This window comes from Delphinus delphis, chromosome X (assembly GCF_949987515.2).
Source record: "Delphinus delphis chromosome X, mDelDel1.2, whole genome shotgun sequence".
Taxonomy (NCBI): Eukaryota; Metazoa; Chordata; class Mammalia; order Artiodactyla; family Delphinidae; genus Delphinus; species Delphinus delphis.
In genome coordinates this window covers 5,475,120-5,489,728 of record NC_082704.1, presented here as the reverse complement: position 1 = coordinate 5,489,728, position 14,609 = coordinate 5,475,120, and the positions used below count along the sequence as shown (strand labels likewise).

Sequence of the window (14,609 nt, the reverse complement as noted above, 5' to 3'; positions counted from 1 at the left end):
GAGAGAGTGGCGTGGCCATATATACACTACCAAACGTAAAATAGATAGCTAGTGGGAAGCAGCCGCATAGCACAGGGAGATCAGCTCGGTGCTTTGTGACCGCCTGGAGGGGTGGGATAGGGAGGGTGTGAGGGTGGGAGATGCAAGAGGGAAGAGATATGGGAACATATGTATATGTATAACTGATTCACTTTGTTATAAAGCAGAAACTAACACACCATTGTAAAGCAATTATACCCCAATAAAGATGTAAAAGAAAATAAAAATTAAAAAATAAATACATAAATAAATAAAGTTAAATTAGCTGTAGATATATATTGCAAATTCTAGGGAAACCACGAAAATTTTTTAAAAGAAGTAAACTGATATCCTCAGAGAGAAGAAAACATACACATCATATAAATTGCTCAATTAAAGCCAGAGAAGACAGAAAAAGAGAGGAAGATTAAAAAAGAACAAGTGCAGGGCTTCCCTGGTGGCGCAGTGGTTGAGAATCCGCCTGCCAATGCAGGGCACACAGGTTTGTGCCCCGATCCGGGAAGATCCCACGTGCCGCGGAGTGGCTGGGTCCGTGAGCCATGGCTGCTGGGCCTGCGCGTCCAGAGTCTGTGCTCTGCAACAGGAGACGCCACAACGGTGAGAGGCCCACATACCGCAAAAAAAAAAAGAACAAGTGCAATGAATAGAAGAGTTACAAAATGGTATATTAATGCAACTATATGAATAATCACTTTAAATGTGAATGGTCTAAATACATGAATTAAAAGATGGAGACTAACAAAGTGGATTTAAAAAGAAGATACAACTATACATTAAACCTCACTTTAAATATAATGACACAGCTAGGGGGACTTCTCTGGTGGTCCAGTGGTTAAGAATCCATCTTCCAATGCAGGGGACACGGGTTCGAGCCCTGGTTGGGGAACTAGGATCCCACATGCCATGGGGCAATTAAGCCCATGCGCCGCAACTACTGAGCCTGCATGCCACAACTAGAGAGCCCATGAGCCACAACTACTGAGCCCATGAGCTCTGGAGCCCACGCGCCACAACTAGAGAGAAGCCCGTGCATCGCAACAGAGAGCCCATGCGCCACAACGAAAAGATCCCGCATGCTGCAACTAACACCCAACACAGCCAAAAATAAATAAATAAATAAATAAATAAAAGACACAACTAGATTAAAAGTAAAGGGGTGAAGAGATATATACCATGCTAACACGAATCAAAGGAAAGCTGGATTATCTATGTTAATTTCAGATAAAGCAGGCTTCAGAGCAAGGAACATTATCAGAGATAAAGAAGAGCATTACATAATGATAAAGAAGTCAATTCTCCAAGAAGACATAAAATTTCTTAATGTATACGCAGCCAACAAGAGTGTCAACATATGTGAGGCAAAAGCTGACAGCTCTACAAGGAGAAATAGATCCATTGTTATATTTGGAGATTTCAACACCCTTCTGTCAGTAACTGATAGATTGAGCAGGCAGAAAATCAGTAAGGATATAGTTGAACTGAACAGATCCATCAATCTATTTGATCTAATTGACAGCTATAGACTATTTCAGCCAACAGTAGGATACACATTCTTCTCAAGTTCACATGGAACATTCACCAAGAATGGTCCATAAAACATACCATAACAAATTTGAAATAGTAGAAATCATACAATGTCTTCTCTCAGACCACAATGGAATTAAACTAGAAATCAACAACTGAAAGATGATTGTGAAATCCCCAAATATTTGGAGATTAAACAACACACCTCTAAATAACACATGGGTAAAAGGAGAAGTTTCAAGAGAAATTTTGAACTAAATTAAAAAAATACAATTTATCAAAATTTATGGGATACAGCAAAAGCAGTGGTTAGAGGGAGATTTATATACCAGCAATGAACAATTGGAATTTGAAATTAAAAATACAACACCACTTACAGGAGCACCAAAAAAAATGAGATACTTAGGCATAAATCTTATAAAATATGTACAGTATCTATATGAGGAACACTACAAAACCTTGAAGACAGAAATCAAAGAAGACCTAAGAATGATTAGACATCCATATGCATTTTATTTTATGCATATAAAAAATAAAATAAATAAGTCTAGACACAGACCTTATACATTTCACAAAAATTAACTCAAAATGGATCACAGACGTAAATGTAAAACACAAAACTATAAACTTCTAGAAGATGACAAGGGAGAAGATCTAGGTGAACTTAGGTTTGGTGATGACTTTTGGGGTACAATACCAAAAGCATGATCCATGAAAGAAAAAAACTGATTAAGCTGGACTTTTTAATTAAAAACCTCTACTCTGTGAAAGACTGTTAGGTGAATGAAAAGACAAGCCACAGACTGGGAGAAAATATTTGCAAAACACAATCTGATAAAGAGCTGGTATCCAAAATATACAAAGGACTATCAATACTCACCAATAAGAAAACAACCCAATTTCAAAATGGGCAAAAGATCTGAACAGAGACCTTCTCAAAGAATATATACAGATGGCAATAAGCATATGAAAAGATGTTCAGCATCATAAGTCATTAGGGAATTGCGAATTAAAACAACGAGATGCCACTGCACACCTGTTAGAATGGCCAACATCCAGAACACTGACAGCACCAAAAGTTGGGTTGGGCTGGCGAGGCTGTGGAGCAACAGGAACTCTCATTCATCGCTGGTGGGAGTGCAAAATGGTCCAGCCACTGTGGAAGACAGTTTGGCGGTTTCTTAGAAAACTAAACATACTCTTACCATGGGATCCAGAGATCACACTCCTAGGTATTTACCCATATGAGGTGAACACTTACGTCCATACAAAAACCTGCACATGGATGCTTATAGCAGCTCCATTCGTAATTGCCCAAACTTGGAAGCAATCAAGATGTCTTTCTGTAGGCGAATGGATAAATAAGCTGTGATACATCCAGACAATAGAATATCATTCTTCCCTGACAAGAAATGAGCTATCAAACCATGAAAAGACATGGAGGAACCTTAAATGCTATTGCTAAGTGAAAGAAACCAATGTGAAAAGGCCCCATACTGGATGATTCCAATTCTATGACATTCTGGAAAAGGCAAATCTATGGAGATAGTAAAAAGATCAGTGGTTGCCTAGGGTTAGGGGGTCGAGCTGATGAATAAATAGGTGGAGCCCAGGGAATTTTTAGGGTGGTGGAACTATTCTATACGATACTATAATGGGGGGGTGCATGACATTATGCATTTGTCAAGACCCATACACTATACAACACAAAGAGTGAACCTTAATGTAAACTAATGTATGGACTTTGGCTAATAAAATATATCAATTTGGCTCATCAATGATAGCAAATAAACCACAGTAATGCAAGATGTGAACAATAGAGGAAACTGGGAGGGAGATACCAGGGAACTGATGTGCGAACTGTCTACTATCTGCTTGATATTCCTGTGAGTCTAAAACTGTTCTAAAACATAAAGACTATTATTTAATTTTTTTTCTAATATCTAGTTCAAAGGAGACGTCAAAGTGAAGTGAGATTGTCAGAGAACGTGTCATGAAAGAAGTGAGGTTTTAGCTGGCTCCAAGCGGGCCCATAGGATTTCTAGAGTTGGAAAGGGCAAAGGGCACTTTAGCTGGGATTGAGGCATGAAAAAGATTCAAAGGGCTCAAATTTCGAAGGAGCAGGAAATAACACAGAATAAATCAATGCAAAGACAACAGGCAACAATTTAATGGAAGCTAGGGGCCAAGGCAAGTCTAGAGGTGCTGAAGCATCATTCCAATATCGGATAAATATAAGCACGGGAACAGATTTGACCCAAGCTGCATCCTCAACACATATTCATTCATTTATTCATTCATTTCATAAATCAGTAGGCACCTGCTATGTTCCAAACACTGTGGTAGGCACTGGGGACAAGCAGTGGATAAAAGAAACAAAAATCTCTGTTCTCACTGAGCTTATATTCTAGTGATAGGAGACAGAACTTACCTGATGTTTTCAAGAAACAGCAAAGAAGCCAGTATGGCTGGAATGGAGTGAAGGGAGGAGGTAGAAGGTGAGATCAAGGAGATAACAGAGGCCAGTGGGTGAAGGGCACTGAGGCCAGAATTAATAAGGACTTTGGCCTTTACCCTGAGGCATTTAGGGTACAGTTGGAAGGTTTTGAATAGCAGAGTGACTTGATTGACACCTGAATAGGGTCTGTCTCTGTGTTGAGAATAGACAGAGGATAAGAGTGGCTGCAGGGAAACCAGTGAAATTGTTACAATAATCCAGGTAAAAGAGGATCGGGACGTGGACATGGTTTTAGCAGCACAAGTGGTGAGAAATAGATTGTGGACTCTGAAAGGATTTGTTGATGGATTCAACGTGTGAGAGAAAGAGAAGGTCAAAATGACCGAGTTTTAGGCCTAAGCAACCACCCTGAAGAAGGGGTTGCCAGTGAGAGAGAGAGAGAGAGAAGAATGTGGGAGGAACAAGCTGATGAGCGGGGCTGAGCCTGTGTCTGAATTCAGCTGAGCTGAGACTCAGAGTTAAGTGGGCAAAGACGAAATCATAGCACATACAGGTAGTGAGGATAGGCATGCATTCATTCATCCAACATTTCCTAAAATCAACCACTTTGAATGTGCCAGGGACACAAAGATAAATAAGACGTCTTTCCTGCCTGTAAGGAACTAACAGTCCAACGAGGAAAACAGAAATATAAATAAGTGATGCTAGTATATTAAGCATCATGGGTGACGTATTCAACATTTACCAAGTCCCTGCTATATGCCAAGCAGTATGGTGAGGAAGCAGGAGGTGTGTACAAAGTTCTTTAAGAGCACAAAAGAAATTCTTGCAAAGGTTTGTAAAGACATTCACAAGGATTTTCACCACAGTGTGACATCAGGGAGTTGGCAGTAACCTAGACGCCCATCACTAGGGAAATCACAGCAATGTGGATATAGCTCAAGAACACAGTGTTGAGTGAAAACAGTGGGAAATAGAGATTTACAGCCCAGCACCATCTTTGTAAATGTAAAAGGCGTACACAAAACACCGCATGTCTTAAATGATCAAGGATCTATATCAAACATATTGCAGCTTGTGTCTAGAAGAAGAATGAGAGTGGGTATTGAGAAAGACGAGGACAAATAATTTAAACAATGTAAAATAATATAAATAAGAGAGGGGCCTTGCAGGGACTGATGATGACAATGTGCTGAGAATTGAGGAGCAAAGTTAACTCTCTGCACCTGAGATACAAATAACAAGCTAATGGGAATCCAGCCAATAACCCTAATGAGAAGAATATTTCAGGGGGCCAAGAAGCATGGGGAGACATGAAGGCATGAAAGTGCATCAGCGGTTCAGGGAACACCACCAGGTTTAGTGCAGCTTGTAGTGGTTATGAAGAGCTGGTACTATTTGAATATTTGAACAACACCCTACACATGGAAGGTATAACCATTCTAATCAATCTGTCCCCCTTTACTACACTGGGGTTAAAGCTCATGCTCTGCTCTGCTTCCATGCAGCCAACTGGTGAGATTCTCTTTCAGCCTCCTTGGAATCTTTGCATCTTGTGACTACTCCAGAAACCCTAGTTCAATAGATCATCCCTGTTTACCATGGCCTCAAGGAATGTGGCCCTTGATCTGAGGCTTTCATGCTGGAGTTCCACCAGCAGCAATGCTGCTGCTCTGGCTAGGAGTGGGGTGGGAAGGGAACTGGAGGCCCAAGGATGCCTCGCATTCTGGGGCACCTGCCTGGGGCGGTTCAACCCGCCTCCACCAACTCTGTGCTGCCAGTTAACTCTCACTGGTCACATTCCAGCTGGAGTCATTTCCCAGCTCTGACCTATGTCTCACTAGCACTCAGTACGGTGTCTGGCATATAGTAGGGGCTCAATAAACTTCTCAGTTGAATACAAGCCTTCCAAAGGAAACCTAGGTCAAGGTGGATACAAGCAGGATGCAGAAGCAGGAATGAGAAAGAACTGGGGTTTGCTGTACTATGGAGGGTAAAGGGAAAGAGCTGCAAGAAAACAGGTGCACAGGCCCTTGTAGACAGGTCGCCTCTGGGGCACGGTGGGCATACAGTAGGCGTGAAATAGTAGGGAAATAAACTGTAAAGAAATTAACAAGTGTTTAACACATTTTCTTTTTTACGTATGTCAAGTAAAAGTATGAAACTGAATCGAGAAAAGGGAAGTATGTGGGTCAGTGCTGGGTCTGTGGAAGGACTAACACTTCCAGAGGTCCTGACACACTCCACTGCCCCTCCGAGGACACAGAATGCATCCACAGGACGGCCCAAAATCTCTTGGGGAAGGGAGGGCGTTACTCTCACCTTCAGCCTCTAAGGGTCACACAAGCCTGAGTCACCGCGGTTGCCACTGTCACTAGTTCAAAGTCTTCTTCAATCTAATTCTTCAACTTCATTCTTGTCCCCCACTCCACCTCCAGCTCAATTAGGCTCTGCCCCACTTTAAAAAAACAAAAACAAAAACACCTCCAACCTAAGCCAGCCCGGACTTGGATAAGTGAACACTCTAGTTTGCTACGGGAGGCCCTTTCCCACGCCTCGGCTTGCCCCCGCTAAAGGAACGGGCGCTCTGGTCCTCGCCAGGCGACGCGAAGCGGTGCGACCTGTCTCCGCCCTTCCCGCCTTCCCGCCCGCCGCCGAGCCCGCGCACGCCGAGCCCGCGCGCCTTACGTTAGGCCCGGCCCCCGGTGCTTGCCCAGCAGCGCGCAGGCGCGCGCTTCTGGGCCCGCGAGGGGAAGGAGGGCGGGGCCGAGGGGCCGAACCCTGGGGGAAGAGGCGGCGTCGGTCATGTGATGCGGTTTCACTGTTTACACGCGGAGCGGCCGGAGCTTTCGGCCTCAGTCAGGCGCTCGGCTCCGTTTCGGTTTCACTTCCGGTGAGGGGCCGCCTCAGAGCGGGTGGTTAGCCGACGGCGAGCGCAGGCGGCGGCGGTGACTGCGGCGCCGCTGCCGGGGGGCGTGCAGCAGCGCGGCGGCAGCGGCGGCTGGGCCTCGAGCGCCCGCAGCCCACCTCTCAGGGGCGGGCTCCCGGAGCGAGCAGGGCGGACGAGAAGATGGAGGAGCTGGTGGTGGAAGTGCGGGGCTCCAATGGCGCTTTCTACAAGGTACTTGACTCCAGGGCAGGCCCCATCTTCGCCCTTCTTTCCCTCCCTTTTCTTCTTAGCCTCGGCCGGAGGCAGGCCTGGGGCCCTCTTCCCAAACGCCGCGCCCGGGGCCAGGGCGCGCTCGGCGGGATGTTGTTTGGGAGGGAAGGAAGGACCGGACTTCGGGCCTGTAGGAAGCCCCTTGAGCCCCGCTGCCTCTCCTGTATGAGGCCCCGGCGCCTGTCGGAATGAGAAGCGGGCAAGGAAAAGAGGGTGCCCTTTCGGGGACCGAGCCCCGGCAGGGAGAGCTGGGGATGGGCGAGGGCCGACGGCAGGTAGGAGATCCGGGCGGGAAGGGCCGGTATCCGCGCGAAGTGACGGTGACGGCTTATTTCTGTTTTCTTAAATATCCTCTCCCAGTGGGATCCGGGCCTGACGTGTGGGTAGTTGCCGAGGAGCAGGGGGCGCTTCCGTCAAGCCGCCTCCTGCCTTGCAAAGAGGGTTTGCCATCTCCTTTGGCTTCTCTTTTCCTGTCCAGCATTGGGACTTCGGAGAGCTCCACTGTTCTGGGCGAGCGGTGTGAAGAAAGAGTAGTAAGAAACTGTAGTCGGTACCAAATCACAATGGCAACTGATTATTAGTGATCTTTCTTTGTGGATTTCAGAAAAGATTTTAGATTCAAAAGTTTCAGGAAGACCCAGACATATCCGAGTAATGGTTTAAAGAAGTTGGTAATCTTGAATATTCGTGGCCCCTCCTCCCTTGTTATAAATGTGGGCAAATTCAGGAATACAGATGCTTCAGCGTCTAAAAACATTGGCAGCTCTGCTACTTAAGAAAAAAAATTAACCCTCCAAAGGCCTGGATATATGCCATGAAACTTCAGGAAATTATCATTATTGGGGAATTTTTTTAAGTGAGTGGAAATAATTGTTCTGTGCTCCAAGGGCTTGACTATCTCCTCTGTGTAATGTTGCAGTGAACTGTATTGTTGAGGTTTTAAATAGGCATGCATGGTTTTGCTGCAGGCTTTTCTTTTTTTAAGTTACACCATTGCAGACCTTACTAATATCTTACATTTTCAAAAGGAGGCTTAAAAATATTTTCCTATGTCGGTAGTGCGTCTCTTGGTCCATACTTGCTGTAGATCTAGCAGTCTATAAGTTCTCATTTCCTCTTGAATGTCTCTCTATAACTTCTGTAAGTAATGTCCCACCTTACTACAGTATCTTGGCGACAGAAGGTGCATATAGAAGGAAGCATGGGAATTAAATATTGCCATTGTCCAAATGCAATTCTTAAATCTATATAGGATTACATAAACGTTTCAAACGAGGTATATAGGAAAATAAACATTGACTTAACTATATATGTGTTTACCAATTTTATGGAGATTTTGGAGATCAATATATTTAATGAATGAGTAAAGTATGTAAACTGTTCCATACTTTTAGCAAAATGATGCAGTCAAAATTCTGGTTGCATTTTTTTCAGTGATCCATAATTCTGCTGGTTAGTTTGTGTAGAATCGTTCTGCTTCCTAGATTGGTAGTTTTACTCACTAGATTTGGGGCACTAGCTGTAATAAATATGAGCAGGGGCTAATGGTTGAGCGGTATTCTAATAGATCTGGGATATTAGCTTAGATGAGATGCCACTCTTACTGTCTTTTAGTGGAGTTTGCTTGCTACAGAGGGCAAGTAGTACATCGTGGTCTTGAAGGATATATTGTTCTGTTCGAGCAACCTGTGATTTGCTTCTGTGATTTTGCTTGCAAACTGATTGGAATATAAGAAAGACCCTCTATCTCTGCTCTTAATCTCCCCCTATTTTTGTTTTTAACGAAGTTGCTTAATTTGAAGGTGAATAAAAGGAATGGGTTGTCCCTTAGTTCCTTGAGGGGAAATATTAAACATGAACAAACGTGTGCAGAGAAATTGCTGTTATGTTTATTTAGTTAAGGTTTTGTTTTTCAGAAAACCTCAAATGGTCTGTATTGGTAGAAAAATAGTTTCTATAATGACAAAGGTTTAAATTCTTATAAGGCTCAATATTGATGTGAGTTATAAAAGTAAAGCAAAAGTAAACTGAGTTACTTGTCCAGTGGGATGGGCAGAAAAGATGGGAAATAAAGATGAATAAAAAATGAACTATTATGGAGAAATGTTACATTTATGAAAAAATTGGGAACCTGGGTTCATCGGATTGATTGAAAAGGCTTAAAGAACTAAACAACTCAAACAGCTTCAGTATAATTGAATTCAGACTTTGATTTGCCTAACAGAACCACCAATAATATTGTAAGGTAGAGTTCTCCATCTTCTGAGCACATGGTCCAAATTTGCAGTATAAACTGGGTAGAGTATATGCTGGGAACAGTTGGGTTTTTTCCTCTAAAAAATTAACTCAAACTTAGGATTCAGAATTACCAGAACCATGAAACCTAAACCCTAAGATTGTAACAGCTCATTTCTATTTTTCCCTCTGGTGTTTTTTCTTAAAAACTCGAAAGTTGGATTTAGTAACTGTCAGAGCCACTACTTTTGTGCTTAGGTATTTCTTTGACTTAGAAAAAGTCATGTAATGAAAATTTTCTTCACATTTTCTCTGAAGTCTTCTGTACTTCAAGGAAGTAAATTGTTCAGGTCAACCACATGTTTTTTTCTTCCCAGTCTAAATAACCTTTTTAGTGTTTAGTATCTTTATGGAAGCATCAGTACTCCCCTTTTGAGTTGAGCATTTTCCAACTTCATACTCACACACTCTGAAAACCTCCAAATTATTCATTAAATGTAAAATTCAGTGGTATAAGAACTGGCTTTCTGATTCCTGCCCACTATGGGAATGTGCTTCCTGAGATGACTACAATCGTGCTTTTAACTGTTAACAGGTGCTGAGAGCTCTTGAGGTGCCAGGCAGGGTTCTAGGTGCTTTACCTCTCTTAATTTGTTTAATCACCTCCCACAACCCTGAGTTACCATTGTTATTTCCAGTTTATAGATGCGGACGTAGATGTACAGAGAGATGAGGTAAGTGAGTTACTACTAAGTGTCAGAGCTAGTAAGGGTCAGATCTGGGCTTTGAGATCAGGTAATCTGCCTTCCTGAAATGATGAAATTTAGCTTAAAGAAATGAATTGGATTGGATTTCCCACCCATTTTTGTAAATTTCATTGTAACTTTGTATTTTTTACTGTAATAATGCCTTAGCATTATTTTGTAAGTACAGTTGCAAGGATATTACCATTGACACAAAGACATCACAAAATATTGAGCTTATGTATTAGCTTCCTTTTTATTAACTCTTGCACCTTGACACATTACACTGTAATTCTTCATATGAATGCCTATTAATGAAAGATAAAGTTAGGAATCTTTAATGCTCCTATGAAGTTTGCTTTTGTTACATTGGGAACACATAAGAACTGAAGCATTCAAAAGTTAGAATACCTACACACAGGAAAATTAATAACTCATTTAATACTATTCTCTCTATACCTGTGTGTTGTCTTTGCGTCAAGGTGAACCAGAAAGGATGCATTTTTCTCAGAATTTGTGGTAAATGCCCAAGTGAAGGCGAGTATTCCTAGTCATGCACTGTGGTTGGAAGAATTGTTGATGAGGTTTATTGTACTTTTCCCTTCCCATTGTTCATTCTCATACATTGTTAGTTCCCACATTCAAAGGGCGGCGAAGCAATAACTTGCTTTATATGTGAAGCCTTGGGTTTGAATCGTATTTTATCACATTTCATATGTCCTTATTGTCTATCTCCTACAGATTTTCTTTAGGAGGGATATTTTGCAATGCTTTTAAGTTTTCTCTAATGAGAATTATCAATGCACTACATGTGCTGTCTTCAGTGATAATGTAGTAGTTGTGTTCATTGGTGGTCAGGGGCTTACATTGAAATTTCTCTGTACAATCTAAGGTGTGAGGTATAGTGGGAGAGTAAGACTTCACCCAAATAAGGACAGACTTTCTTTTAGTTTCAGCAATCCCGGTGATGTAATGTTTGACTTAGATATCTCTAGTCATTACACACTTTGGTTAGTATGATTTTATGATTGCCTCTTTGGCCCAGTTGCCAGGTGGGGGATCCCATAATGATTTTTTGATTTTCTGTTTATTCCCCCTGATAAGGAGCCTGTGTCTGTCTTTTTTTTTCCTTTCTTTTTTTCATTTATTTGTTTATTTTTGGTGTGTTGGGTCTTTATTGCTGCACACGGGCCTTCTCTACTCTTCATTGCTGTGTGTGGGCTTCTCATTGCGGTGGCTTCTCTTGTTGGGGAGCACGGGCTCTAGGCATGTGGGCTTCAGTAGTTGTGGCGCATAGGCTCAGCAGTTGTGGTTCGTGGGCTCTAGAGTGCAGGCTCAGTAGTTGGGGTGCACAGGCTAGTTGCTCCGCGGCATGTGGGATCTTCCCGGACCAGGGATTGAACCTGTGTCCCCTGCATTGGCAGGCAGATTCTTAACCACTGCCCCACCAGGGAAGTCCCACTGTGTCTTTAACTGCACTTTTAGCACCTTTCTCAAACCCCAAAGATTTTCATCACTTTTTCTTCTGAAAGTCTAAATAACCTATTAGTATTTAGTATCTTTGAGAAAACAGCCTTTTCTCTTTCTATCCTAATTTTTAAATCTTTTTTTAAGTGTGCTTTTGTTGAGATGTAACTTTCTCAGATGCAGGAGTGTTTATGGTTCTGCATCTTTTATAAAATATGCCCCTCTCTGCTTTACCTCTCATTTATTTAGTGCCAACTATGTGCCAGCCATCATGCTAGGCACTAGACATGTGTGATTTCATTATTCACAACAGCTTTAGGAGGCAAGTCCAGTTCCCCTGTATCCATTCCTTACTTACACAGACAAGGCATCTGAGGACCAGAGACCATTTCTTGGAGAGTCCCACAGCTGTTATGTCTTAGATCCAAGGTTTTGAACCTATCTCTCATTCACAGCAAAACTCTTAACCACTAAGTTTACTGACCCTTGTAAGAGCCCTAGCTCTCATCCAGTCCCATGCAGCTCCCTTCTTGTATTCATTCAAACCTATTCAGTTGCCTTCTTTGGTAACCAACCCCTCAGGAATCCGCTGAACCTATCTTCTCATCAACTTTGCTAGATGTAGATAGGTAGAGAGCACAACAAAACATAGTTTTCCATAGTTGTTGGTGGGTGAGGTGATAATGCTCTGGGGTGGCCAGGGAAGGGAAGGGTATGAGTGTTGGGGTAAGTCAGGGGCAGGGCCGAAAAGGAGGGTTATTGGAGAAAGTATGATGAGAAGCAGAAAGACGGGACCTTTGTTGGAATTTTAGCAAAAGGCCTCAGGAGTCAGAGGAGACCTTTGCAACCTCTGAGTTTCTTTTATTCCCCTTATTACAGCAGCAACAAGAAGGTATTCCATGCCTTCTGTATTCACGTAATATGCAAACAGTGGCTAAAAATGACTGGTTTGGGAACAGTCACGCCAACATCCATATACAGGTAAGCCTCATTAACTCGAGGCGGTGGCCGCCGTAAGCTGTGATGATTACTCAAACCATTTTTGACACTCTACATCCAGAATTGCTTTTAGTGTCTTTGAAAACTTGGAAGCTTTTTTTTTGTTTTTTGTTTTTTTGGTTTTTAGTAGTCACACAGTTGCAGATCTTCCTCCTTTGAAGGGACGTTTAATTTTAGGAAATAGGCAAATGTGGTGAATGAGTGTGATTAAACTATACAATAACTCTTTGGCAAATAGAAATAAATTAAAATAGAGCAATGAAGTAATGAGACTAACTTTTAGAGTGCTTTCAAGATGGATTTGAAAAGTCCCCAACATTTGTAAATGTTTTAAATCAGTGCTATCCAGTGGAACTTTCTGTGATGATGGAAGTGGTCTCTACCTGCGCTGTCCTCTGCAGTAGGTACTGAGCCCTGTGTGGCTTTTGAGCACTTGAAGTGTGGCAAGTGTGACTCAGACTGATTTTTAATTTTATTTAATTGTACCTAATTAAATCGAAATATGTACATATGACCAGCAGCTTCTATGGTGAGCAACAGCACGGTTTTAGACAAGGGCAGTAGTATTGGAAAGGTACCTGATTTAGTGAGAACAGTTCTTCACCCAGCTGTAACAAGGTTCTCTTAGCTGACTAAAGGACTTAACATTTTCAGCATATAATATACAGTAAAGAACTAATACTAGTTACTGCCAAGGCATGCAAACATAAAATTTTAGGCGAGGATGGAGACAGAGCAAAGACATTTTTGGGTAAATAAGGGATTAGCTCCTAATAGGAGTCCCACCCTCAAAAAGCAGATTGTTAATTTGGTATTCGCCATCATGTAAACACAAGGGAGAAGTTGGGGTGGGGTGGGGGTCTGTTTTTCCTTTCTCCGTAATTTGTGGGACTTACTTTATAAAACTAAACGTCGAATTCCTCCAACTTTAACTCAAAATCAAGCCTTTCTGTTGCTGAAGTAATAGGCAAACCCCTGAGAGCACTGGGGGCATGCGCCCTTATAAAATCTAGTATATTCTAAAATATCATGGTCAGTATTAAACTAGAGTTCTTGAAATACTCTGAAGAGAATGGGTGTGATTTAAATATGGCTAAGGAAAAGTAAGCAAGATCAAAATGATAGGAAGAAAATGTGGATTTCCCCCCCCCCCACTTTAAACCAGCAACTATAAAGATACACATACATGCTTAATTTAGAAATAATAATTTAGCCATTTTGAGTATCGCAGAACACCTAGATTCCATTGTAGTCCACCTTGATCATACAAGGAAACTGTCTTCTAGCATAGCTTTGCATTTATTCTTTTGCATGTGGATATCCAGTTGTCCCAGCTCCATTTGTTGAAAACAGTGTTCTTTTTTCCCCATTGAATTGTCTTGGCTTCCTTGTCCACAAAGGATTTACTTCTACCGCACCCCAAGCTGTTGCTCCAGGTCTAAGCCTTTGCTCCTGCTGCGCATTAGGCCTGCTGGGCCTCCCCATCCTCCACTCCCTAAGTTGGATAGGAACCTCGTCCTCTTCTGTTTGTCTTTCCTGACCAACATACTACCACCCCACCACCCGCATACCTTTCCTCCAAGGCTAGGATAGGAACCCCTTAGGCAATGATCCATGATAACAACTATTCATTGAACCCTTAATAGGTACTCTGAAGTTCAACAGTAAATAAAAGGCCTATATCACCCACCCTCAGGAAACTTACTGTTGGTAGGAAAATGGGCAAAAGACTATAGTGGGATAAGTTTATGGTGAGGATACTCAGAAGATGCTATAAGTATGTAGAGGATAGAATTTAACTTAGTCTTCTGGGTTTTCCCATAGCAGCTGACATCTGAACTGAATTGTAAAAGACCAGTAGGAGATAGCTAGGTGAAAAGAGGGGAAGGACAATAGGAAAGAAGGAACAGCAGCATGTACAGAGAGGCCCAAGTAGTTTAGCACTGCTGGATCACAGCCTACAAGGATGTGAAAGATGAAGCTT

The 14,609-nt window shown here is 42.3% G+C and overlaps 1 protein-coding gene and 1 long non-coding RNA gene across 12 annotated transcripts in view; one reads left to right on the top strand and one right to left on the bottom strand.

Annotated features, from left to right (window-relative positions):
• Nucleotides 1-546: 546 nt before the first annotated feature.
• LOC132418510 (uncharacterized) lies at nucleotides 547-6,671 on the bottom strand. The gene is made up of 3 exons (XR_009518005.1): nucleotides 6,344-6,671; nucleotides 2,600-2,719; nucleotides 547-613 (listed from the first exon to the last, which is right to left on the bottom strand). It is a non-coding gene; the product is annotated as an uncharacterized lncRNA (long non-coding RNA).
• Nucleotides 6,672-6,949: 278 nt separating this feature from the next.
• FMR1 (fragile X messenger ribonucleoprotein 1) overlaps nucleotides 6,950-14,609 on the top strand; it is a 36,712-nt gene continuing 29,052 nt past the window's right edge. For 10 of the 11 annotated variants that reach the window (XM_060002217.2, XM_060002212.2, XM_060002218.2 and 7 more), the window contains exon 1: nucleotides 6,961-7,142. In XM_060002217.2, coding sequence (XP_059858200.1) covers nucleotides 7,092-7,142 — 51 coding nt within the window. In that variant the 5' untranslated portion in view covers nucleotides 6,961-7,091. Of the gene's footprint in view, nucleotides 7,143-14,609 lie in introns of all 11 variants that reach the window. The other variant, XM_060002210.2, reaches the window with a different exon arrangement.